Genomic DNA, 25414 nt, shown 5'->3' with positions numbered 1-25414 from the left:
TAGAGGATAGCCTTGGTTTGCACAAAATTTCTGAAAAATTCTCCCGAAATAGTTTTTTTTCCGAAATTCCATGTAAGAATCTCCACTGAATGTGGGACAAAACTCGACAAATTTCAGGTCAAACGAATGAGTATTCACCCACGAAAAAAATCAAACAGTTTCGCACACAAACGAACCTTCCTTTCAGCCCTGACAGTGATTTTATAAAATTTTATTGCCAATCTCGTGGGACGAATCTGGGGCTAAAATCTCAGCCAAAATTAAATAGACACTGTGATGAATGTCTGGTAAAAATATAAGACCAAAATGCCCAAGGAGTAAGGCGCAGTAAGTCCCAGACCGAGAGTGAACAAAACCGGTTTTCCGAAAACGAAACGTCCTGGATTTTATTCCCCGTATCTTCTTTCTGTGATTTGTTTATGGACGTGCCTCCTTACCTGGGTGCAAATAACATATGAAAGTACTTGTGTGAATTTTTTCAGCACAATACGAACCCAGAATGAAATTGCATAAATTAGGACGGAATTTCACAAGTTTCGGTAGAGGATAGCCTTGGTTTGCACAAAATTTCTAAAAAATTCTTCCGAAATAGTTTTTTCCCGAAATTCCACGTATGAATCTCCACTGAATTTGGGACAAAACGCGACAAATTTCAGGTCAAACGGATGATTATTCACCCACGAAAAAAATCAAACAGTTTCCCACACAAACGAACCTTCCTTTCAGCCCTGGCAGTGATGAATAAAAAATTTATTGCCAATCTCGTGGGACAAATCTGGGGCTCAAATCTCAGCCAAAACTTAATAGACACAGTGACGAGTGTCTGGTAAAAATTTCAGACCAAAATGCCCAAGGAGTAAGGCGCAGCAAGTCCCAGACCGAGAGTGAACAAAATCGGTTTTCCGAAAACGAAACGTCTTGGATTTTCTACCCCGTATCTTCTTTCTGTGATTTGTTTATGAACGTGCCTCCTTACCTGGGTGCAAACAACATATGAAAGTACTTGTGTGAATTTTTTCAGCGCAATACGGACCCAGAATGAAATTGCATAAATTAGGGCGAAATTTCACAAGTTTCGGTAGAGGATAGCCTTGGTTAACACAAAATTTATTAAAAATTCTCCCGAATTACTTTTTCCCCAAAATTCCATGTAAGAATCTCCACTGAATTTGGGACAAAACGCGACAAATTTCAGGTCAAACGGATGAGTATTGAACCACGAAAAAAATCAAACAGTTTCACACACAAACGAACCTTCCTTTCAGCCCTGGCAGTGATAAATAAAAATTTTATTATCAATCTCGTGGGACGAATCTGGGGCTCAAATCTGAGCCAAAACTCAATAGACACAGTGACGAATGTCTGGTAAAAATTTCAGACCAAAATACCCAAGGAGTAAGGCGCAGTAAGTCCCAGACCGAGAGTGAACAAAACCGGTTTTCCAAAAACGAAACGTCTTGGATTTTCTTCCCCGTATCTTCTTTCTGTGATTTGTTTATGGACGTGCCTCCTTACCTGGTTGCAAACAACATATGAAAGTACTTGTGTGAAATTTTTCATCGCAATACGGGCCCAAGATGAAATTGCAGAAATTAGGACAAAATTTCACAAGTTTCAGTAGAGGATAGCCTTGGTTTGCACAAAATTTCTGAAAAATTCTCCCGAATTACTTTTTCCCCAAAATTCCACGTAAGAATCTCCGTTGAATTTGGGACAAAACGCTACAAATTTCAGGTCAACGGATGAGTATTCAGCCACGAAAAAAATCAAATAGTTTCGCACACAAACGAACCTTCCTTTCAACCCTGGCAGTGACGAATAAAAAATTTATTGCCAATCTCGTGGGACAAATCTGTGGCTTAAATCTCAGCCAAAACTCAATAGACATAGTGACGAATATCTGGTAAAAATTTCATACCAAAATACCCAAGGAGTAAGGCGTAGTAAGTCCCAGACTGGGAGTGAACAAAACCGGTTTTCCGAAAACAAAACGTCCTGGATTTTCTTCCCCGTATCTTCCTTTTGTGATTTGTTTATGGACGTGCTTCCTTACCTTGTTGCAAACAACATATGAAAGTACTTGTGCGAATTTTTTCATCGCAATACGGGCCCAAGATGAAATTGCAGAAATTAGGGCAGAATTACACAAGTTTCTGTAGAGGATAGCCTTGTTTTGCACAATATTTCTGAAAAATTCTCCCGAAATAGTTTTTTCTTGAAATTCCACGTAAGAATCTCCACTGAATTTGGGAGAAAACGCGACAAATTTCAACTCTAACGGATGAGTATTCACCCACGAAAAAAATCAAACAGTTTCACACACAAAAACGAACCTTCCTTTCAGTCCTGATAGTGATGAATAAAAAATTTATTGCCAATCTCGTGGGACGAATCTGGGGCTCAAATCTCAGCCAAAACTCAATAGACACAGTGACGAATGTCTGGTAAAAATTTCAGACCAAAATACCCAAGGTGTAAGGCGCAGTAAGTCCCAGACCGAGAGTGAATAAAACCGGTTTTCCGAAAACAAAACGTCCTGGATTTTCTTCCCCGTATCTTCTTTCTGTGATTTGTTTATGGACGTGCCTCCTTACCTGGTTGCAAACAACATATGAAAGTACTTGTGTGAAATTTTTCATTGCAATACGGGCCCAGGATGAAATTGCAGAAATTAGGACAAAATTTCACAAGTTTCAGTAGAGGATAGCCTTGGTTTGCACAAAATTTCTGAAAAATTCTCCCGAAATAGGTTTTTCCTGAAATTCCACGTAAGAATCTCCACTGAATTTGGGACAAAACGCGACAAATTTCAGGTCAAACGGATGAGTATTCACCCACGAAAAAAATCAAACAGTTTCGCACACAAAAGAACCTTCCTTTCAGGCCTGACAGTGATGAATAAAAAATTTATTGTCAATCTCGTGCGACAAATTTGGGGCTCAAATCTCAGCCAAAACTCAATAGACACAGTAACGAATGTCTGGTAAAAATTTCAGACCAAAATGCCCAAGGAGTAAGGCGCAGTAAGTCCCAGACCAAGAGTGAACAAAACCGGTTTTTCGAAAACGAAACGTCCTGGATTTTCTACCCCGTATCTTCTTTCTGTGATTTGTTTATGGACGTGCCTCCTTACCTGGGTGCAAACAACATATGAAAGTACTTGTGTGATTTTTTTCAGCGCCATCCGGACCTAGTATGAATTTGCAGAAATTAGGGCATAATTTCACAAGTTTCGATAGATGATAGCCTTTGTTTGCACAAAATTTCTGAAAAATTCTCCCGAAATAGTTTTTTCCTGAAATTCCACGTAAGAATCTTGACTGAATTTAGGACAAAACACAACAAATTTCGGCTCTGGCAGTAACGAATTGCAAAACTTGTGGGACGAATTTGAGACTTAAACGTTGGCCACCACTCAGTAGACACAACAAGGAATGTCAGGTAAAGTTTCAGATCAATACATCCAGGGTATAAGGCGTAATAAGTCCCAAACCGAGAGGAAACAAAAAATTAGAAAACTTGTTTTTTCAAAACAGAACTACCTGGATGTTCCTCATATCTTTTTTGTTTTGTATTTTATTTTTGGATGTGCCTCCTTAGTCGGATGCAAACAACATGTCAAAGTACCTATGTGAATTTTTTCAAAATTGTTCAACGTAATATGAGCTTTGGAAAAATTGCAGAAACTAGGGCCAGATTTTAAAAATCTAAAAAGAGGATAGCTTTGAAGTTGCCTAAATTTCTGATAAATTTTCCCGAAAAGATTTTTTGCTGAAATTCTATGTAATAGTCTCAACAAAATTTGGGACAAAACGCGACAAATTTCAGGTCAAACAGTTGAATATTCAGTCAGTAAAAAAATCAAACAATTTCACACACAGAGGCGAACCTTCCTTTCGGCTTTGGCAGTGACGAATAAAAATTTCATTGCAAAGCTTATGGAACGAATTTGAGGCTCAAACCTTGGCCACAACTGAGTAGACACAAAAAAGAATGTCAGATAAAAATTTCATATCAAAACACCCAGGAAATAAGGCGTAACAAGTCCCAGACCGAGAGGAAACAAAATTGAAAAACATGTTTTTCTAAAACAGAACATCCTGGATGTTCCTCGTCATATCTTTTTTTTTTTGTGTTTTGTTTTTTGATGTGCCTCCTTAGTCGAATGCAAACAACATATGGAAGTATCTGTGTGTATTTTTTTTTCGGTTTTTCTCAACGTAATATGAGCTCTGAAAAAAAAAATCAACCTAATATGAACTCTGGAAAAATTGCAAAGAGGATGAAAAATTTTCAAAAATATGAAAAGAGGATAGCCCGAAGAATTTTCCAAAATGAATTTTTGTTGAAGTTTTATTTAAGAGTCTCAACAAAATTTGGAACAAAACGCGACAAATTTTAAATCAAAATGATGAGTATTCAATTCAAAAAAAATTCAAACTGTTTTGCATAGAAATGAACCTTCTTAATCCTAAGAATGATGAATAAAAAATTTATTGCAAAATAAAAAAAAAATCTAATATAATATAGTTACTAACCTTTTTAAATAAAACTTTTTTTATAAGTATATTAGATTCATAAATACCTATATTCATATTATAGATATATTAATAATTAATAAATTATAGAAGTTAATTACATCAATAGTTATATAAAATGCTTTCATCTTCTTGCATAATAAAAATTGAGCATAGTCTTACATGGACACTTTAGTCCTACATAACTTTAATGATTTAAATTAATTTTAACAGAAGATTAAAATCAAAATAAAAAATAGGTTAATAATATCCTTAATAAAAATATTATTATTTTTACATGAAATACCAGTTACTGCCATAGTCTACTAATACAAAACAAAAAATTAAAATTTTAGAAAATGCTTAGTACATTGAAAAAGTAAATTACAATTTAACCACATGAAAATTATGAAATAAGAACATCTCTATATATTACAGATGGTACAAATATCTTAAAAGATTCTAGCTTGATTGTTAAAAGAAATTTATATTTCAAAAAAAAATATTTTTGATTTTTATTACTCACAAAACTCAAGTCTTAATCTTATAACTCAACCTGCAATGCTCTTAGCACCAATAAAAAAACAGACTAAATAAATAAAAACAAAAACTAAGACATTACAAATAAGAGACATTATTTACACCATCTACCATAAATCATTAAAAAAATTTGGAAATATTCAACAAATCAAATATAAGCTATACAAACCAATTACCTACTTAAATCAGCCTCAATCAAAATTTTGAAGTTATTTTTTGTAATTAGTTTTTTTCTCTTTTTTTCTCCTTTACCATAACAACTGTGAATAATTCTTATTTCCTTCCACTACTTCACTCAAAATTACTATCAAAATCGAGACTGCTGAAAGAATCAACTATCACAGTCTCCATTCCCTTCACCTCCAAAAAAATAAACCTAAGATCATGTGCTTGAATATTGGACCCCAAAAAGGTTAAGAAAATAAATCTGGTCTGGGTAGATTATTTAAATACAGTTGAGCTGCTACCTCCTGTAGCAGTTCTACAGGACTGTTGTTTCTTCCAGGGTTATAGCTTGAAAATTAGCTGTCAAGTTATTGTATCTTGGGCCACGGGGAGAAGATGAAGTAGAAGTAGATCCAGACCGTGTTTTAGTAGAGGACACCCATTTCATCCACTCATTATGTCTTCTCAACTTGTCACCCTGCAGTTAGAAGAAAACAAATTAAAATAGATTAAATTCAAAACAATTAACAAGATATATGCAAGTACAAAATACTTAATGAAGTATTGACACAGTAAAATTATAGGAGAACTTACCAGCACTTCCACTATTGTGGAAGTTCTCATAGAATCCAAGATCATCTGAACGTTGGTTGTAAGACTTCTAACCTGCGAAAGGACAGTCCATAGAGCAAAAACAAAGCAGAAGTGCTAAGTATTTGCGAATATTAATAAATGAAGTTGAAATCTTCAACGATAATCTTTCACTTTCTTTAGAAGAATATCTCAAATAACAGAAATTTTACTCAATAAATAATAAAGATTTCACTCCATTTTCTTCTCAACCCCACTCAATATGTCTCTAATCACATTCCACACTCTCATATCCTACTTATAAAATATATTGAGTGCACAAAAACAAATAAGTTCAAGGGAAGATGTCAACAATAATTAATAATGAAAAGTATTGATCAATATCTTTCATAATTGATCAACATTTTATACGTCAGATTCAAAGTTACAGAGTAGGAGGACGAATACAACAGGAGACTTTTCAGAAAATCCAATTTCATCACTTGTCACCCATGGTAGCAGGTCATACAACTGATCAGGTGATAATAAATATTAAACATTTTCATTTGGAAAATAGTCAAATCTAAAAAAAGACTAAGTGATCTAAAAGAATAAACATCAGTTAGTTCACTTGGATCATACCATAAACAATCAAAGCTCTGTTTCATGTTTGTGTGATTTTACAAACAAACTGATGATCACTAAGAAAGTTTACATTCTTTGAGATCTTATTTATCTCCTTATTGTATTTGTCACACCCTAAAAGGAATCCATATTTTTATTTTAACATCCAAACTCCAAAATTAATGTTGTGTGTCCTTTACTTTCTATAAGACATCATAAACTAACACATGATCACTGACAATATTGATGATGTGATTGTTTCCTTTATTTTTCTAGATGATACAATAACTATCACATCTGGATTCCGTAAAATTAGTCATGTTTGTGTCTACTAATATTGTCCACCTAGTTGCAACAGCCATCATCATTGAGACTAATTGCAATGAACTATGTTTGTCCTGGTGCATGTTTAAAGTAGGATATCAATAAAAAAAAGTCATTTTATCATGTATCCCGTAGCATAGAAATCTCAAAGTATAAGGCCCAGAACAAATACCAGATCTAAACCTCACTCAAGCACCTAGCCACTAGTCCAGGTTCGCTCAAGGAGTCAACCATCCATACTGGCAGCAATACAGATATTTAATACTGAGATATCAAGGCAAAATTGAGGTCTAAAGCTCACAAAAGCACATAGTCATCCTAAACAGTTCAATCCATCATATGCACCATATTCAACTCAGAAATTTCAACCCAACAGTTCAATCCATCATATGCATCGTATTCTACTGATCACCTGGAACAGCATTACTTTCATACAGACAGAATATATAACATAATCAACTTCAAAGAGAAAAATTAATCTTTCCTGAAGAGAGATATAGTCAATGTAGTAATATATAAGCAAAAGTGTCCCAAAACATTGATGCCAAATAAATTGTGTAAGGAAAATCCTCAACCGCAAAAATCTTAAGAAAACAAGAATAAAACTGCTACAGAATTACCTCAAGTCATAGACTTAGTGATTTACTAAATTATAACCAAGAAGTACAACATTAAAAGGATCACATAAAAGATGCAGGAAGTATTTTTTAACCGAGCACAAATAACTTACCCGAGGGAAGTCTGCAATCAAAGTAACAGGAACCCAACCCTGTTCATCCATTTTAGACCTTAAAAACTCATCCCTCACTAAATTAGCGTCACTGCAAAAAACAAATCGAGAATGAATGAATATTTCTTAACTGTCTAAATAATTAACATATCAAATTTACCTAAAGTAATATTCAATTTGGCGGACTATCTTATTGGAGAGAGGAGATTCAGCAGCAGGAAAGATTGTAGGAGGAGGGCTGGGCGTGAAGTAAGGCATACCCGTAAACTGTTCCATTGTTACTGGCTGATAGTAATAAAACTCTAAAATGGAAAAAGAAGAAAAACATTAGTTTGTTTTTTATTTTAAACCAAGACAATTGATACAAAGAAGAAAAACGAACCAGAAAAACCCATGGGGTTAGCAAATGGTCCAATGGGTTGATGGCCCACAAAAGCAGCAGAGTTAGGAGGTGGGTGCCTCAGTAATCCTCTAGGAGGCATCCTTGGTTGAGGTACAAAAGTGTCTCTGGTATTCCCGTAATTTCGGCGATCTTGATCATGCCTGCTACCGTAAGTATTACGATAGGAAGAGGAACCATCTCCTCGTGGATGAGGCCCAAAATAACCCCTGTGAGAGGAACCACGATATTCATTCATCCCAGGCACAAAAGCCCCCATCATTGGTCTATGATCCCAGTTACTGTTCCGGTAATGATCTCTTGGAGCAGGCTCAGGTACAAACGGTACCATACCATAGCTAACTGGTGGGATATGGTAAACAGGAAAAGGTGGTGGTGGTGGCGGTGGTGGAGGAGGATTGGAGAAGTTGCCCTGGGAAGGACCAGACACAATGCCACTACCACCTACCCGCTTCATCGATCTTTGTCTGCCAGGCACATTATAATTTGTTGCAGAATTAGGTTTTGCATTAGTAGTAGTAGCTTGTTTCTGAGGAGACTGTGAATTCACTGGCCCCTACAACATACATAACAAGAAGGTCAGCCAACAGACAATACCCAGCACCCACCATTTACCATTATGAATATTGATTTTAAATTCTTCCTTACCAAGACATGCTCTCTTCTATACATACATAACAATATATAAGGGTTCGTTGTCATAGACTCTTGCAAATAGGAAGCAATATCCATAGACATAATTCTATACTTGGGGATATTATTGCTATATTTTCATAATTTAAAAAAAAAAAACTATACAGAATTTACAGTGCAAGAAAAAAAAAACAGCACTAAGCAGAGAACTAGGGCATGATGTATATGAACCAAACCTGAGAAGTGGAGAGTGATCCATCAGCAACGGTCTTGGACGACGATTCAGCTGGCAATTTAACAGAAGCTTTGGTAGATGCAGCAGACAGAGCGGGCCACGATTCAGCGCCCATTACAGGCCCAGTCTCCACGACGACGCCGTTTGAGGGCTTATTCCAAACGGGTTTCTTAGAACGATCAGCATTGTCCTCAGCGCCATCAGAGCTATCTGCAACACCAACCGTGTTAGAATTGTCGAGCGGCGGCGACGCCGGAATGACCTTGGGAGAACAGTCGGAGGACGGGGGGTGGTCGGCAATGAGTGACGAGGAGGAGGATGACGTCGAGGGCGGCGATTGGTGAATAGCAGGCGGCGATTCGGGGTCGCCACCGCGAACGACTTGAGCCCAGGGCGAGGGAAGGTTTTTTGGCGGGAAGTTGGGATCGGAAGGGTGGAGGGGGGAGGGAGGAGTAGAGGAGGAGTGGTGGTTGGAAGATTTGGCAGTGGTAACCATTGATGATTAGGGTTTGTAGTTTTTTTGTGTGTTGTGTGTTTGTATTCTGAGACTGAAAAAAAGATTGATGAGTGAAGAAGTGAAAAAACAAAGCAATTCGATAATTACAATAGTGAAAAGGAAAAGGGTGAAATTGATGAAACTGAAATTAAATATGAGTTAGGGTTTTTCTGGATTCAATGAGATGGGAAACGGATCTTAGTTGAACAAGAACCCTTTCTCTCTCTCTCAGAGCATAAACAACAACAACAACTTCTTCCTTCGTATTCTTTTCCCTTTCCTTTTATATTGCTAAATTCATCTCCTCCTCTGTTTCAAACTATCATTCTATCTTCTATCTTATATCAAAATAACCATAAGATCACCTTACATTCATATTGTTACAGTGAATCTTAGTGCACCTGATTCCTGATTTCATGAATTAATACCTTTTATTTGTTAATTACTGTTATAAGATGTGTATTACATAAGATAAATATTTTATTTCTTTATCTGTTAAAAATAATAATACGTATTTATAAATATATAAACTGTATTAGGATTTAGATTTATATTTCTGTAAATAAATTATATTTTGATGGATAATTTAGAGAATTCTCATTCTGTTGCATATGGTACGCTTCAAATAAAAATATTTAAAAGATTGCATGTATATACGGTGTATAAGTCAAGTGTTATACCGTATTAAAAAAATATTTGATTAGGTATAAAAGTATCTTTATCATTGATCTCTTCAATTCAAGTATACAAAAAAGATAAAACATCTAAACTTAAAATAATTATCTACACTTCACCTTTATAATATTCAGTTAAACTTAAAATTTAATTTTTATTATTAATGAAGAATGAAATTAATAAAGATTAGTATTTTAATATACAAAATTAACTATTAAACTTTTTATGCGTATTATGTTTAGAATTTTATTATACTCAACACTAAAAAAGCAAAAATAACTTATTAACTCAAAATCCTTATAAATGATCTCCTCTATTTAATTTCAAAATTCAATCTGTTTTTTTTTTTTCTTTAGCTTGTTGTCGATAGTTGTATTTGACAGTTATTTTTTAAATAGTTGTTTGGGAAGTGTTGTATTGTTAAATTGTTTTTATTTTTATTTATATCAATTAAATTATCATTAAAGTGATATATATTATTTATAGTTGATAAAAAAAAATTGAATAAGAAGAAAGTTTGTGCATCTGTTATGATTCAGTATTCTCTCACACTTACACTAACATGTTAGGGGAGAGTCTGCCAGAATGATGAGAGATTTTTATTAATAAATAAAAACAAACTTAAAATATAGTTATTTTTCTGTTTTAATGTCTTTTTTTAATATATTTTAGTTTCGTGGTTGCATAATTTTTATATATTTTATTAACAAATCATTTTTTAAAATAAAATTTTCTATATTTTAAATTGTGTTATATTATATTTTTTAATATATATATTTAAAATAAAATAAACTACTATATTTTATGTAATATTTTAAAACAACTTATTTTTATCATGACATGTTTTTCATTTTTCAATTCAATCCCTTCTAATTTAAATTTTTACTTTTAGTGTTTATTATATTTTTTTCAATGTTTTTATTTATCATCGAGAATTATTTAAATTACATCTTATTATATTTATATTTTATTTTCAAAATAAAAAAAGTAGAACATTTTATTTAATGTATTTCAAGTAGAACATTTCATTAAATTAAATTAAAAAAAATATTTTCTACTCTCAATTTATCTTTTTAAATTTTATTATTTGTGGTGATTTTGTCTAAATCAATTTCTCTTTATTTTATTTAATGTGTTTTAATTATTCGGACGGGAATTGGGTGTTGATAACAAACTTTCATTCTAAAGTTTTAAATTGCTTAAATATAGCTAGTTTTCGTAGAAGACTTAGAAAGAAAAAATAAGTCTTTTTGAAGAAAATTATTAAATTAAAAATTTAATTTTAGAAATTAAAATAATTAGTTATTTTATTCATTAAATTAGAGTCTAATTTAGAAATCAAAAAAATATTAATATATAAATTAATTCTTATTATTAATAAAAAAAATTATTAACATGTAATGACTTTATTCATGAAAATATTTTCAAGACCAATTTTAAATCTTTATCCAAAATTATTCCCTCCTTTTAAAGTTAATATTTATTTCAATTGGTATTAGATTTAATTTATTGAGATTATTTCTTTTGAATGACAAGAATATACAGACCATTAATAAACTCCATCATTTATTTAAAGATGAAAAGTTTTACTCATAAAAAGTGTATAATTTGAAACAATCCAAATTAGACTTATCCTAACTTTTAATTAAGAAAAATCAATTGCTCATAAAGAGACATAAAATTAAAAAAAAAAATTAAGAAAAAAAAAACATAACTTGTAGAAGAAGACTTGCAAATGTTATTGTACAACTGGCTTGTTAAAAGAACTACAAAGTCTCAAAAGATAAAATCCATACTTTTTTTTTTCAAAAGTTATTTTATCATAAGAAAAAATGAATTTTATATTTAAAAAAACACTATTCAATTCCTTGTGGCCATGTTCTTAGTATCATTCCACTATTTAGCAAAAAACAGTAGAACATAAATTCTATAATTAAAATCATGGCTTAAATGTTTAAAATGTATATGTCTATTTATTTATTAAATATTAAATTTTCATGGTGAATTGCATCAAATTGTGTCCTAACATTTAAATTATATCCTTATTTATTTATTAATATACATTGACATGATGTAATTTGTTGAATTTGTATTAAATGGGATATATATGGAATACTTGGGCATGTACATTCTTGCAACATAACTATCTATAAATACCACAGAAGCCTGCAAGAAAACCATTGAGAAAGTAAAATGGAACAAATTGTGGAGAGAGCAGTGACAATTGTGTTGGTTTTGTTTGCTGTGAGAGCAGTAGCTGTTAATGCATCAATTCCAGCATTGTTTTCATTTGGAGACTCAATTCTTGATACTGGAAACAATAACAATCTTCAAACTTTTAGTAAGTGCAATTATCCTCCCTATGGAAGGGATTTCCCTGGAGGAATACCTACAGGAAGATTTGGCAATGGAAAAAATCCCACAGATTTGATAGGTAAATAATAAGATTTATATCAGCATGCATGATTTTTGCTTTTTTTACTGTTGGAGTATAAGATACGAAACTCGGACACGTCTTTTAAATGGTGTGTGCGTGTTGGATACACGTATCGGACGCTGATACTCATAAGGTATGTATTGGTAAAGAGTCCAATTCAAAAAATATTTATTGAATTTCTAACAATTCTAGGATAGTCTAACATAATTTTAAAAAAAAATACATTAATTTTCTATTATGATTATAAAAATAAAGAATAAATTCTTTTTGAACCAATAATAAGAAACACTTTTCTTCTATAAAAAAAACTGAAACATATTTATACACATATAAATTTTTATTAATTGTCAATTTATATAACTCATAGTTATATATATATAGACATGTGACTCTGTCTCCTACAAAGATTATACTTATTTCCATATCCGTATTGTATCCATTTTCAGAGTGTCTATGTTAATAAGATATAAGAGATCCAAAATGGTTTATTATATAAACTGAATATTGTATATGCAGCATCGGCACTGGGAGTAAAAGAAACGGTGCCAGCATATCTTAGCAGCAACTTGAACTCTCAAGACTTCATAACTGGGGTTTCCTTTGCTTCTGGTGGTTCTGGCATTGATGATCTCACTTCTCAAATACAGGTATAACATCAACTACACTTTCACTGCATTTTAGATGAAAAACTCCTTAATCCAGCACTGATTTTATTCTCCACTAACCCTCTGAATAAGACATATATTATCTTTGGAAGAACATTATTAGTTAATTTCTTCATATCTCTCATCATAAGCAATTGCCTGAATGCATGAATGAGATTTTGAAATGATAATTTATGTGAGTGAATGGTGTTTGTTTTGTGTGAGATCAGGGAGTTCTGTCACAGCCAACTCAGCTGAGAATGTTCAAAGAATACATAGGAAAGCTGACAGCACTTGTGGGACAACAACGTGCGAGTGAAATCATATCCAACAGCCTCTTCCTCGTTTCTGCTGGCAACAACGACATTGCCATCACCTATTCTAACCTTCTTGCCACTACACGTCCTTTCCCTTTATATGTCTCCACTCTAATTTCCACAGCTTCAAACTTCTTCAAGGTTCCATTGCCACCTCCTCCTTCTATTCATTTTCTATGTTATCATCATATGTTTATGAACTTGAAGATTGTTTTGTGACTCAAACAAAGTGGTTCATATTTATTTATTCTTTCTTACTACTGATAAAAAAATTTATGAACTTGTTGAAGAGTATTTATGATCTTGGAGTACGAAAAGTGTGGGTGTTAAGTACATTGCCACTGGGATGCTTACCTGGAGGAAGAGCTGCAGCTGGGGGGCCATTCAGATTTTGTGCACAAATTGTGAATATGGAAGCACAGACTTTCAATGCCCAGTTATCATCAGCAGTTGATTCCATCAGAGCCAGCTTTCCAAATTATGACATTAGATTCATCGATGTCTATAATCCTTTTCTTAGTCTTATAAATAATCCACAGGCATCAGGTTATTTTCTATACAACTTCATTCACTCATTCAAGATTAGTTTATGTATTTACCTACTTAGCATAGACACTCAGACAAATATTAACACAACACGGACAGGGAGATACGTATAAACTCTAAAATATTACATGGACACTGACACGGACATGGACATTTTTAGACAATTAATGTATTTTTTCTTTTTAAAATTGTGTTTGAACTGTACTAGAATTGTCAGAAATCCAATAAATATTTTTTGAATTTGACACTTCACTGATACGTGTCATATAAGTGTCGTGTCCTACAAGTGTCGTACGAGTGTCGTGTCCAAAACATGTGTTTGTCGGATATATCATTTAAGAGAAGTGTATGAGGCTCATAGGTATTAACACCGGAATCAAGTTGTTAATATAGTGGTTTACATTGTGATGATTTCAGGGTTTATAGATGCTGGTGAAGCGTGTTGTGGAACAGGTGCATATGGAAATTCAGGGGTGTGTAACCTTCTGAGTGTGTGTCTAGATCCTAGAACTTTCATTTTCTGGGATTTTGCTCATCCAAGTGAGAGAGCTTATCAGCTTGTGGTCTCTTCTGTTATTCAGACACAAAGGAACAATGATCCAAGCTTTTTTGCTTCTTCTTCTGTTAATACTTCTCTCTCAAATTAATTACCCTTTCTCTCAAATGGAGAAACACAAGCTTCATGTGTTCAGTGTTTATCAAGTCTCAACAGTGTAGCTTTGTTGCAATAATCAGCTTTTATCAAGTCTCAAGTGTTATTAATTATGGAAATTATTATATAATACAACAAGGTTTTTTTTTTCTTATATGTATTTGTGAGGATGCACCAATCCTAAACCTGATCTCAGTAAAATGAAATTGAATGTCTTTCTATGATTTAATTTTCCTTAAAATATATTAATAATTAAGAACATTTATTCTTTATCAAAATAAAGTAAAATACATATATTAAATAAGTAATGCAATCTTGTTTTAAAGTTTTAATTATTTTAAATGAGAAAAATATTTTTAAAATTATTAATTGTTGTTTTATTATGTAGCAATCTTTTTATACGCGTGTTTGACTCAAACTCAAATCAGGTTTCTAAGATAACCTTTTTAAAAGGATTTTTTTTATATTTTAGGAAAAATTTGACCATCTATCTATATTTATTTATAATTATAAATAAGACTTTAACATATTATATATAACAATTGATCAAAAACATAAATTTAATAATATATAAATAAATTTTACTGTAATCATTTCATCAAATAAAATTTAATGAACTTGATTATATTTAACAAATAATTAAACATTTGTTACATTAATATTATTATTTCATAGATATTAATATAACATAATATTATTAATACGGTGTTTATAAATAAATAATTTATATTGATATTAATTATTTTATTTATTAATTTTAGCATTTAAAATATAGATTTACTAAATGTATAACTTTTAGGCATAGTTTCTTTATATAAACCACATAATTAAATAAAATTATTATTTTTAAATATAGAGAGTAAATTATATATAATCATTAATTCAAAATGATTTTGGCAATAATTAATTGTAGCAATTATAGCATTGCATGTCATGATTATAATTTGGTTTGAATGTATATTTTAATTAGATTAATATATGCACACAAATTAATATAAATAATCAATAATTATAATTATAAACAGATAATTATATGCATTTAATCTGACATGTAGGTGGACAATGTACATTAGGTTGTGAAAATTGATTTGATTAGTGCTTTAACAAGTTGATGGACTAACTCAATCTATTGAAAATATATATATATATATATATATATATATATATTAAAAAGTTAAAGAAAATACATATAATTTACATAATTTTATCCATTTATATTTTAAACTTAGAACTACATTATCATAGTCAAGTATATAATATTAATTACTTTCTAATATATAGAAAAAAAATACTTTTTAATATTGTCATAAATAAATGTATAAATATTGCTTCTATATGATTAATGTTAAGGATACGCAAAAATGTGGGATATGAATTGAAAATATTGGACTTTGACTTTCTTCTGATTTACAAGGAAAGATATGAAAACAGAATAATAAAACACAAACACAATTGTAGAAGATACTAAACATACTATAAGCTATAAACTAAAAAAATGGAAGTAAAATCAATTATTTAAGCATAATTATTGTTCATCAATCGTAATCAATTATTACTATATTAGCTATAATTTTAATTAAAATATTAAAAATTATTTATCATATATAAATAATTAATCAACAACTAGGATTTTTTTTAGTGAATAAAAAATTATTTGATTCATTTGTTTTATATATTTTATAACTTGTAATTGAAAATTTAGATCAATGTCACATTTATTATATGAATAAGACTTGGTTTATGATTCGTTTTGTCATGCTTAGATAAAAATATGGATTCGTTTTATCTTCATATGTATTATGTGCACAATAAAATCTAAGACAATATAGTTACTAACTTTTTGAAATAAAATTTTATTTTTTTGAAAATTTATCTTATAAATATTCTCTTCATATATTAAAAATTATAGAAAAAAAATGGCATCAGTAAATTTTTGTAGAATGCTTTCCTCTTCGCGTTACATATACTCACGATTTAACTCAATTTTCAACAGAAGGTTGAAATCAAAATATATTAAAACATCTTTAATGAAAAAAAAAAACTAATTATTCAATTAATATCTTCACTTGAAATACCAGTTATTACAATTATATTAAAAAACACATTTAAATTATGGAAAATCCTGAGTTTGAAAAAACCAAATGTATTACAATTTAACTACATGAATATCTAAGTAAAATGGAAGATCATACTATGAGACCCTATCATAAGAATTATTAAAAAAAACAGAGTAATTAAAAACAAACTAATAGTGACAATATGATAGCACATAAATCAGAATAAAATTAAAACTCAACACTATAAAGAACGGACATTATTTACACTTTCTACCATAAATCATTAAAAAAATAGGAAATATTCATCAAAACAAATATCAGCTATACAAATCAATAATCTCGTTAAATCAGCCTCAATAAAAAATTTTAAGGTTTTTTTTCTAATTAGTTTTTTCTCTTTTTTTTTTCTTTACCATAACAATGGTGAATAACTCTTATTTCCTTCCACTACTTCACTCAAAACCACTATCAAAATCGAGACTGCTGAAAGAATCAACTATCACAGTCTCTATTCCCATCACCTCCAAAAAACAACCTAAGACCACAAGGCTTCAATATTGGACCCCAAAAAGGTTAAGAAATCTGGTTTGAGTAGATTATTTAAATACAGTTTAAGTGCTACTTCCGGTAGCACCACCATTGGTGAGTTGATGCAGACTACGTGGCTCTGCAGTTTCTTCCATAGTTATAGCTTGAAAATTAACTGTCAAGTTATTGGATCTTGATCCACGGGGAGACGGCGAAGTAGAAGTAGATCCAGACCGTCTTTTAGTAGAGGGCACCCATTTCATCCACTCACTATGTCTTCTCAACTTGTCACCCTGCAGTTTGAAGAAAATAAATTCCAAACTCTTAACAAACTATATATAAGTGCAAATTACTTAAATCAAGTAGTGACACGTAAAAAAGTACTATTACATGAGAACTTACCAGCACTTCCACTATTGTGGAAGTTCTCATAGAATCCAGTATCAACTGAACATTAGTTGTAAGACTTTTAACCTGCAAAAATTCGGTAGATAGAGCCAAAACAAACTTAAAGTGCTAAGTACTTATGAAGATTAATAAAAGACAGTTGAAATGTTACATAATCTTTCATTGTCTTTATTTTCTTTAAAGAATTTCTCAAACAAGAGAATGGTTACTCGATGAATAACATTCCATTCCATTATTCTCTGGACTACACTCAAACCTGGGTAATGTGCAGAACAATATGTTTGTAATCACATTCCACAACCTTGCTCTCTAAAATCCTTATAAAATATATTGAGCGCAGAAAAACAAACAAGTTCAAGTAAAAAAATCAATAATGATTAATATTGGAAAGTATTAATCAATTATATTTTGTAGTTGATCAATGTCTTATACATCAGATTCAAAGTTACAAAATAGGAAGACGAATAGAATAGAACACTAGATAGGAGACTTTTCAGAAAATCCAATTTCATCACTTGTCACCCTTGGTAGCATGTCATAATAATTAAATAATTTCATTTGGAAAATGGTCAAATTCAAAAACAAAAAATTATATTTATCATGCATCCCTTGGTAGACTATGTTTGTCCTGTTACATGTTTAAAGTAGGATGTCAATAACAAAAAATTATATTTATCATGCATCCCGTAGCACATAGATGTCAAACTATAAGGTGCAGAACAAATAACATATCTAAACCTCACTCAAGCACCTAGACACTAGTCCAGGTTCGTTCAGGGAGTAAACCATCCATACTGGCAGAAATACAGATATTCAACATGGAGATATCAAGGCAAAGGGTATACCAAATTGTGGAAGCATATGGAGAAAAAAGATATAACACAAAATACACTAATCCAAAAAGCTAAAATGGATGAAGAGCAAATGACATCAAAAGCTCACAAAAGCACATGGTCATCCTAAACAGTTCAATGCACCATACAGTACCAAACTGTTATTCAACTCAGAAATTTCAACCCAACAAGAAATTAAAAATTTAAATCAGAAGCAGAGCAATATTTGAAATAGTCACAAACAACAAATATCAAACTTATGTGTCAAGGACACACAAGAGTAAGTTGAAATTTATATCATCAGACAAAAAAAGGTCCAACTTTCTCATTTCTACTGGTCACCTGGAACAGCATTAGTTCCAGACAGACAGAATATGTAAAATAATCAACTACAAAGAGAAAAATCCATCTTCCCTAGCAAGAGACATAGTCAAAGTAGTCATATATAAGCAAAAATCTACCAAAACATTGATTCCAAATAAATTGTGTAAGGAAAATCCTCAATCACAATCATCTTAAGAAAAGAAAAAACTGCTACAGAATTGCTACCGTAAGTCAAAGATTTAGTGAATTACTAAATTATACAACCAAGGAGTATAACATTAAAAGTCTCTACACAAAAGATGCAGGCTGTATTTTTTAACCGAGCAAAAAAACTTACTCGAGGGAAGTCTGCTATCAAAGTAACAGGAACCCAACCCTGTTCATCCATTTTAGACCTTAAAAACTCATCTCTCACTAAATTAGCATCACTGCAAAAAAACAAATTGAGAATGAATGAAGATTTATTAACAGTCTAAATAATAAACAATGGATCAAGTTTACCTAAAATAATAGACAATTTGGCGGACTATCATATTGGAGAGAGGAGATTCAGCAGCAGAAAAGAGTGTTGTGGGAGGAGGGCTGGGCGTGAAGTAAGGCATACCAGTAAACTGCTCCATTGCCACTGGCTGATAGTAATAAAACTCTAAAATGGAAAAAGAAGAAAAACATTAGTTTGTTTTTTATTTTAAACCGAGACAATTGATACAAAGAAGAAAAACGAACCAGAAAAACCCATGGGGTTAGCAAATGGGCCAATGGGTTGATGGCCCACAAAAGCAGCAGAGTTAGGAGGTGGTTGCCTCAGTAATCCTCTAGGAGGCATCCTCGGCTGATGTACAAAAGTGTCTCTGGTATTCCCATAATTTCGACGATCATGATCATGCCTGCTACCGTAACTATTATGATAGGAACCATCTCCTCGTGGATGAGGCCCAAGATAACTCCTGTGAGATGAACCACGATATTCATTCATCCCAGGCACAAAGCCCCCCACCATTGGTCTATGATCCCAGTTACTATTACGGTAATGATCTCTTGGAGCAGGCTCAGGTACCACAGGTACCATACCATAACTAACTGGTGGGAGCTGGTATACAGGAAAAGGTGGTGGTGGCGGTGGTGGAGGAGGATTGGAGAAGTTGCTCTGAGAAGGACCAGACACAATGCCACTACCACCTACCCGCTTCATCGGTCTTTGTCTACCAGGCACATTATAATTTGTTGCAGGATTAGGTTTTGCATTAGTAACAGTAGCTGGTTTCTGAGAAGACTGAGAAGTCATTTGCCCCTACAACATAACAAAAAGGGTCACACCAAGTAATAATACCCAGTACCCACCATTTACCATTCTTGACATCGATTTTAAATCCTTCTTAACAAGACATACATACTCTTTTTGAGACATCCAAAATATATATAGGATTTTTTGCCATAGATTCATGTAAATTGGAAACATTATACATTGACAAAATTCTATACTTGGGCATTATTCTAGTTATATTTTCATAATTTTCAAACAGAAAAAAACTAAACAGAATTACAACGCACGGTATTCGAACCAAACTAAACAGAATTATAAATTAAAAAAAAAGGGAAAAAACTAAGCAGAGAACTAGGGCATAATGTATTTGAACCAAACCTGAGAAGTGGAGAGTGATCCATCAGCAACGGTCTTGGACGACGATTCAGCTGGCAATTTAGCAGAAGCTTTGGTAGATGCAGCAGACAGAGAGGGCCACGATTCAGCGCCCATTACAGGCCCAGTCTCCACGACGACGCCGTTTGAGGGCTTATTCCAAACGGGTTTCTTAGAACGATCAGCATTGTCCTCAGCGCCATCAGAGCTATCTGCAACACCAACCGTGTTAGAATTGTCGAGCGGCGGCGACGCCGGAATGACCTTGGGAGAACAGTCGGAGGACGGGGGGTGGTCGGCAATGAGTGACGAGGAGGAGGATGACGTCGAGGGCGGCGATTGGTGAATAGCAGGCGGCGATTCGGGGTCGCCACCGCGAACGACTTGAGCCCAGGGCGAGGGAAGGTTTTTTGGCGGGAAGTTGGGATCGGAAGGGTGGAGGGGGAGGGAGGAGTAGAGGAGGAGTGGTGGTTGGAAGATTTGGCAGTGGTAACCATTGATGATTAGGGTTTGTAGTTTTTTTGTGTGTTGTGTGTTTGTATTCTGAGACTGAAAAAAAGATTGATGAGTGAAGAAGTGAAAAAACAAAGCAATTCGATAATTACAATAGTGAAAAGGAAAAGGGTGAAATTGATGAAACTGAAATTAAATATGAGTTAGGGTTTTTCTGGATTCAATGAGATGGGAAACGGATCTTAGTTGAACAAGAACCCTTTCTCTCTCTCTCAGAGCATAAACAACAACAACAACTTCTTCCTTCGTATTCTTTTCCCTTTCCTTTTATATTGCTAAATTCATCTCCTCAATATGCATTCTATCTTATATCAAAATAACCATTAGATAAACTTAGATTCATAACAAAAAAATATAATAAAATCTTTATAAATATATAAACTGTATCAGGATTTAGATTTGAAGTACATATTTTTCGTAACAATAATATATTTTAGATTTCTGTGAATAGATTATATTTTGATACAATATTATTGTTATCGACTGATAATTCATTTTATAAAATATTAAATTTAAGTTAGAATTTGAAAAATTGCAAATAACAGATTAAAAAATAAAAAATAAAAACGTTCTCGTTGATAAGGTAGCGAGAATCTAATATAGGGACGGTAAACAGATTTTTAAAAATTAACAGAATCTTAGGAAAGCTAAATTGATAGAGAATGATATATTTTTTATTTATTTCTCTTTAAATATATAAAATAAAATATTAAAAAATAATAATTAAGAAAGAGTGTATTTTGGAGAAAAATTCGTTATCTTATAATTGAAAGAGAACGTGGAGATATATAGATTCTTCCGAATTGCATAATAAAAAAGAAAATCATTTTTTTTAGGGAATGAGACAATATTGTTTATTATGGTAAGTTGGAATCTATAATATCTTTTTAATCAATACGTAAAAATTATTTGAGGAAATAAATAGTGTATTATTCTTTCCCTGCAGTAGAAATTAAGGGAAAGGTAAAAAATAAATACTTTATTCATAGGTTTTTATATAATTCAAAGTCCATTTCACAATTATCCCATTGTGTGAAGTGGAATGTTACATATGCAAGTCACACACACAAAAGCTTATAAAGAGTTGTGTTTTTTCACCATTGAAAGGGATACTCCTTTTAAGAAAACAGCAATGGATTGAATTTGGAAATATTATAAAACAGATGAAACATCATTTCACATGGTATTTCAAAAGATGATTTTGTTTTAAGAATAAAAGGCATGACCTCTCCGCAATTTTTTTTTTAAATAGAATTAAAGTAACTTATTTATGTTACAAAATGGGTCAATTTTTTATACTCAATAATTTAACAAGTTGAATCCAACTTATGATACTATAAGTTCCCTAGTCTCATGTCGAAGCATTAGAGACTACAACTCCATTATCGACATCTAATTTATCGGTATCATAATCAGACTCGGTCCATGATATCACAATAAGATTTGTGAGATGTCTAATGAGTCTTATGTAAAAAGACGAGTCTTCCTCATTAAGTTTAGAATCTTTTTCAACTAAAAAATGTGTAGATGTTCCATAGGAGCACAAGCCAACATATTAGTCTCTCGAGTAAGGTCTTTATTTCCTTTTGCTATAGTGGATTCCAGTTTTATTTCAAGCAACTTCAAGTCCGAAAAATAGTTAAGATCACCTAATTTCTTAATTCATAAGTGTTGGTAGAGATGTTATGGGATGAATTTTCTAATGATTGTTTCAAATAACTACAATATCATCCACATAAACAAAAAGAACAATCCTTAATGTGTCCACATGTTTTAAGAAGAGTGAATGATCAGCAAAAGAATAATTAAAATTATGTGAAAATAAGTACACCACTAACGTCCAAATTTCTGCAAACTCATAAACATATTCTTGTCATTAATAAAACACCAGTTATAAACTTCATGTATACATTTTCATCTAGAACTACATGTCTGTTAATTTCAAATTACTTGAGAATCCATTTATTTGTAGGAACAAGAGCTAACAATAGGTGTAAAGTGAGAGCAAAGGTATCTTCCAACTCTTTGAGTTGTGTACATGCTTTTGCAATAAGTGGAACCTTATATTCTTACACCCACCCATCAAATTTGTGCTTCATCTTATAAACTCAAAAAAACACATAGGCATGAAAAAGGTCCAAACAGAAAAAACTAAGTTTCAAAGAGAAAAACCAAACAGCAACAAATAGATAGGTTATCAATTGTCAAAACCACCAAGTGTGTGGTTGTGGAAAGAGGTTCAAATTTTCAGGATAATCTATGTGGTTGTGGAAAAGTGTACAAAGTTTTTAGGAGGTAAAAATTAGGAACTCTTAAATCTATGAACATTGTGTGTGATCAACATGCTCACATAGGTAAAAAAATTCTTACATGGTTTCATATGTGTGTTTATCATTCAGTCAATGTAATCATGATTTTGTCAAAATTATATCACTTATGAGTATATTAACAACATTAAAAAAATAAGTTTGGTATTAAATGAGATATTTGTTAGATATAACTAATAAATATATTTTTAATAATATTATTCATTCATATTATTTATTATTATAAATAATGATCAATGCAATTGGGAACTTCAATGCATATAAAATAAATATTTCCTTTTACAACATAACTTGTTTTATACATAAAATGACATCACCAAAATTTCAATATTGAACCATTTTTTTAAGAAAGAGTAATAATGTCACATGATATAAGTAAATACAAGTTAAATTTTAAGATATTAAATAAAAAATCTATTGTTTATTTTTTAAAATATTCTAATAATCTTTTTTTAAAACTATACAGATAAAAAAGGAAAAAAACTATTAATGGTATTATTAATAGATAATAAATACAGTAACTATATATAAGTTAAATATGACGTATGGTGTGAAAAAAAAAGTCAAATATACCCTATAAATTTATGCATGTGCAATGCAATATCTAGTTAGCTTAAAAAGAATAAGATCAAAGATATTGTCAATAGAATATTAGTTAAAGGCGAAGAATTATATATTAATCTTCCCTCGTTTAACCTTTCAGTAACCTATATCAAAACTGAATTAGATTATTAGATTACGATACGTATTTAATTAAAAAATATTTGAACTGTGAACTAATATACCTTATACATATATATAAAATAGTTGTTACGAACTAAGTAATATTATTATCAGTAAATACTAACAAAATTGGCTTCTTAAAACAAACTTTTTTGTATTTTTTTTATCAATAATAAAATAAATAAATATAAAACATTTTAAAGATAATTCAACTCTATTATAACTTATATATAGGTTATGATTCTTAGATAACTCTAAATTTAAATAATAATAAAATTTGAATAAAGATATAATTTATAAAATCAGTTTTTGCTTTGAACGTGTGGAATTGACTCAATTGAATTTGGGTAGTTGGAAGAATGTTGTGGTTTTTTGATTTGGATGAGCATGGTTGTTTCTTATTGGAGGTTTTATATACCCTAATCTTCTATTTTGTTGCTCTTACTTTTATGAATAGTTACATTATATGTTCAACGGTAACTATCACCACCACCAACCATACATTTGTTGCCATGCCATCAGTGCTGAAAGGACCACAAAGATATTTGTCTTTTTTAGAAACAGAATTAAAATGTTTATTTCATTTTTACTATTTTAATTTCAATTACAGTAAACTAATTTCTAAATTATTTGATATCAAATGAGATTTAAACTAAGAATGATTATCTTTCTTCTCGTAAATTTCAAACTTGAATGATAAAAGACACTCTGATGTTTAAATGAGATTGGTATTTGATGTTCGACGCTATTAGTGTAGAATAACGACGTACCTTATCCTTAAAATCTGTAATTATTTATATTATTTTCATAAGCTTTTTTTAATTTGGATTAATTAATGTTTTAGATCATGATTAAAAAGTATATTACCTAATACTTGATTACTGTTTAATTTCATTAGTTTTCTGTTAAGTATAATGAATTTGGTTGTGTCGGTCGATCGACCAGATATACAAACTTTCACCTATCGTATAGACCGGGGTAAACTATTATTCCATATAATATTTAATGAGAAAAGGTTAATTTTTTATGTAAATATATATTATAACTATTTTATTAGGTTCATAGACTGAGCATTTTATCTTCTTCCTCCCACCATTTAACAGTTTCTGGGTACTTTCTGTCCACTTATCAGTCAACTAAGAACTCTGAGTCAGGTCTTCTATGATATAAAAATATGTAGTGCTAGTGTTTGCTAACAACAACCAACGTTGTCAATTTTACTTTTGTTTCCTGGGTTTTTCGTGAAAGTCGTTTCTTTTGCTTTTAGAAAAAGTTTTTGTTCATACTCAAAAAGAAAAATACACGTAGTGGATAAACCATTATAATATTATAATAATATTTTTAATTAAAAATAAATCAAATTAAATTAAAATATTAATCTATTTATTTATTAAGTATATTTTTATCACTCTTCATGCTGTCAAACTATCCTTCACTCTTTTTTCAGGACTTTATTTAACTACCAACAAGATTTTCTTTAAAAGATAACACTTTTAGAATAAGAAAAGTGTTTTATTTTAAGAACACTAAACAACACTTATAATATATAAATTTAGT

At 31.3% G+C, this 25414-nt stretch overlaps 2 protein-coding genes and 1 pseudogene across 2 annotated transcripts; 1 reads left to right on the top strand and 2 right to left on the bottom strand.

Annotated features, from left to right (window-relative positions):
* Nucleotides 1–5111: 5111 nt before the first annotated feature.
* Nucleotides 5112–9575, bottom strand: LOC137816313 (la-related protein 1B-like). Its single transcript, XM_068619408.1, has 6 exons — nucleotides 8740–9575; nucleotides 7853–8426; nucleotides 7631–7772; nucleotides 7471–7561; nucleotides 5817–5888; nucleotides 5112–5700 (listed from the first exon to the last, which is right to left on the bottom strand). The coding sequence occupies exons 1-6, from the start codon at nucleotides 9232–9234 to the stop codon at nucleotides 5539–5541; spliced, it is 1536 nt and encodes a 511-aa protein (XP_068475509.1). The 5' UTR covers nucleotides 9235–9575; the 3' UTR covers nucleotides 5112–5538.
* A 2514-nt stretch (nucleotides 9576–12089) lies between these two features.
* On the top strand, nucleotides 12090–14500 carry LOC137815333 (GDSL esterase/lipase At5g63170-like). The gene is made up of 5 exons (XM_068618478.1): nucleotides 12090–12343; nucleotides 12863–12993; nucleotides 13221–13448; nucleotides 13598–13853; nucleotides 14271–14500. The coding sequence occupies exons 1-5, from the start codon at nucleotides 12103–12105 to the stop codon at nucleotides 14498–14500; spliced, it is 1086 nt and encodes a 361-aa protein (XP_068474579.1). The 5' UTR covers nucleotides 12090–12102.
* Nucleotides 14501–16819: 2319 nt separating this feature from the next.
* LOC137816312 (la-related protein 1B-like) lies at nucleotides 16820–21041 on the bottom strand (annotated as a pseudogene).
* Between the last annotated feature and the right edge of the window lie 4373 nt (nucleotides 21042–25414).

Source organism: Phaseolus vulgaris, chromosome 1 (assembly GCF_000499845.2).
Source record: "Phaseolus vulgaris cultivar G19833 chromosome 1, P. vulgaris v2.0, whole genome shotgun sequence".
NCBI lineage: Eukaryota > Viridiplantae > Streptophyta > Magnoliopsida > Fabales > Fabaceae > Phaseolus > Phaseolus vulgaris.
The sequence above is the reverse complement of the archived record's forward strand: the minus strand, read 5'-3'. Positions and strand labels throughout refer to the sequence as shown.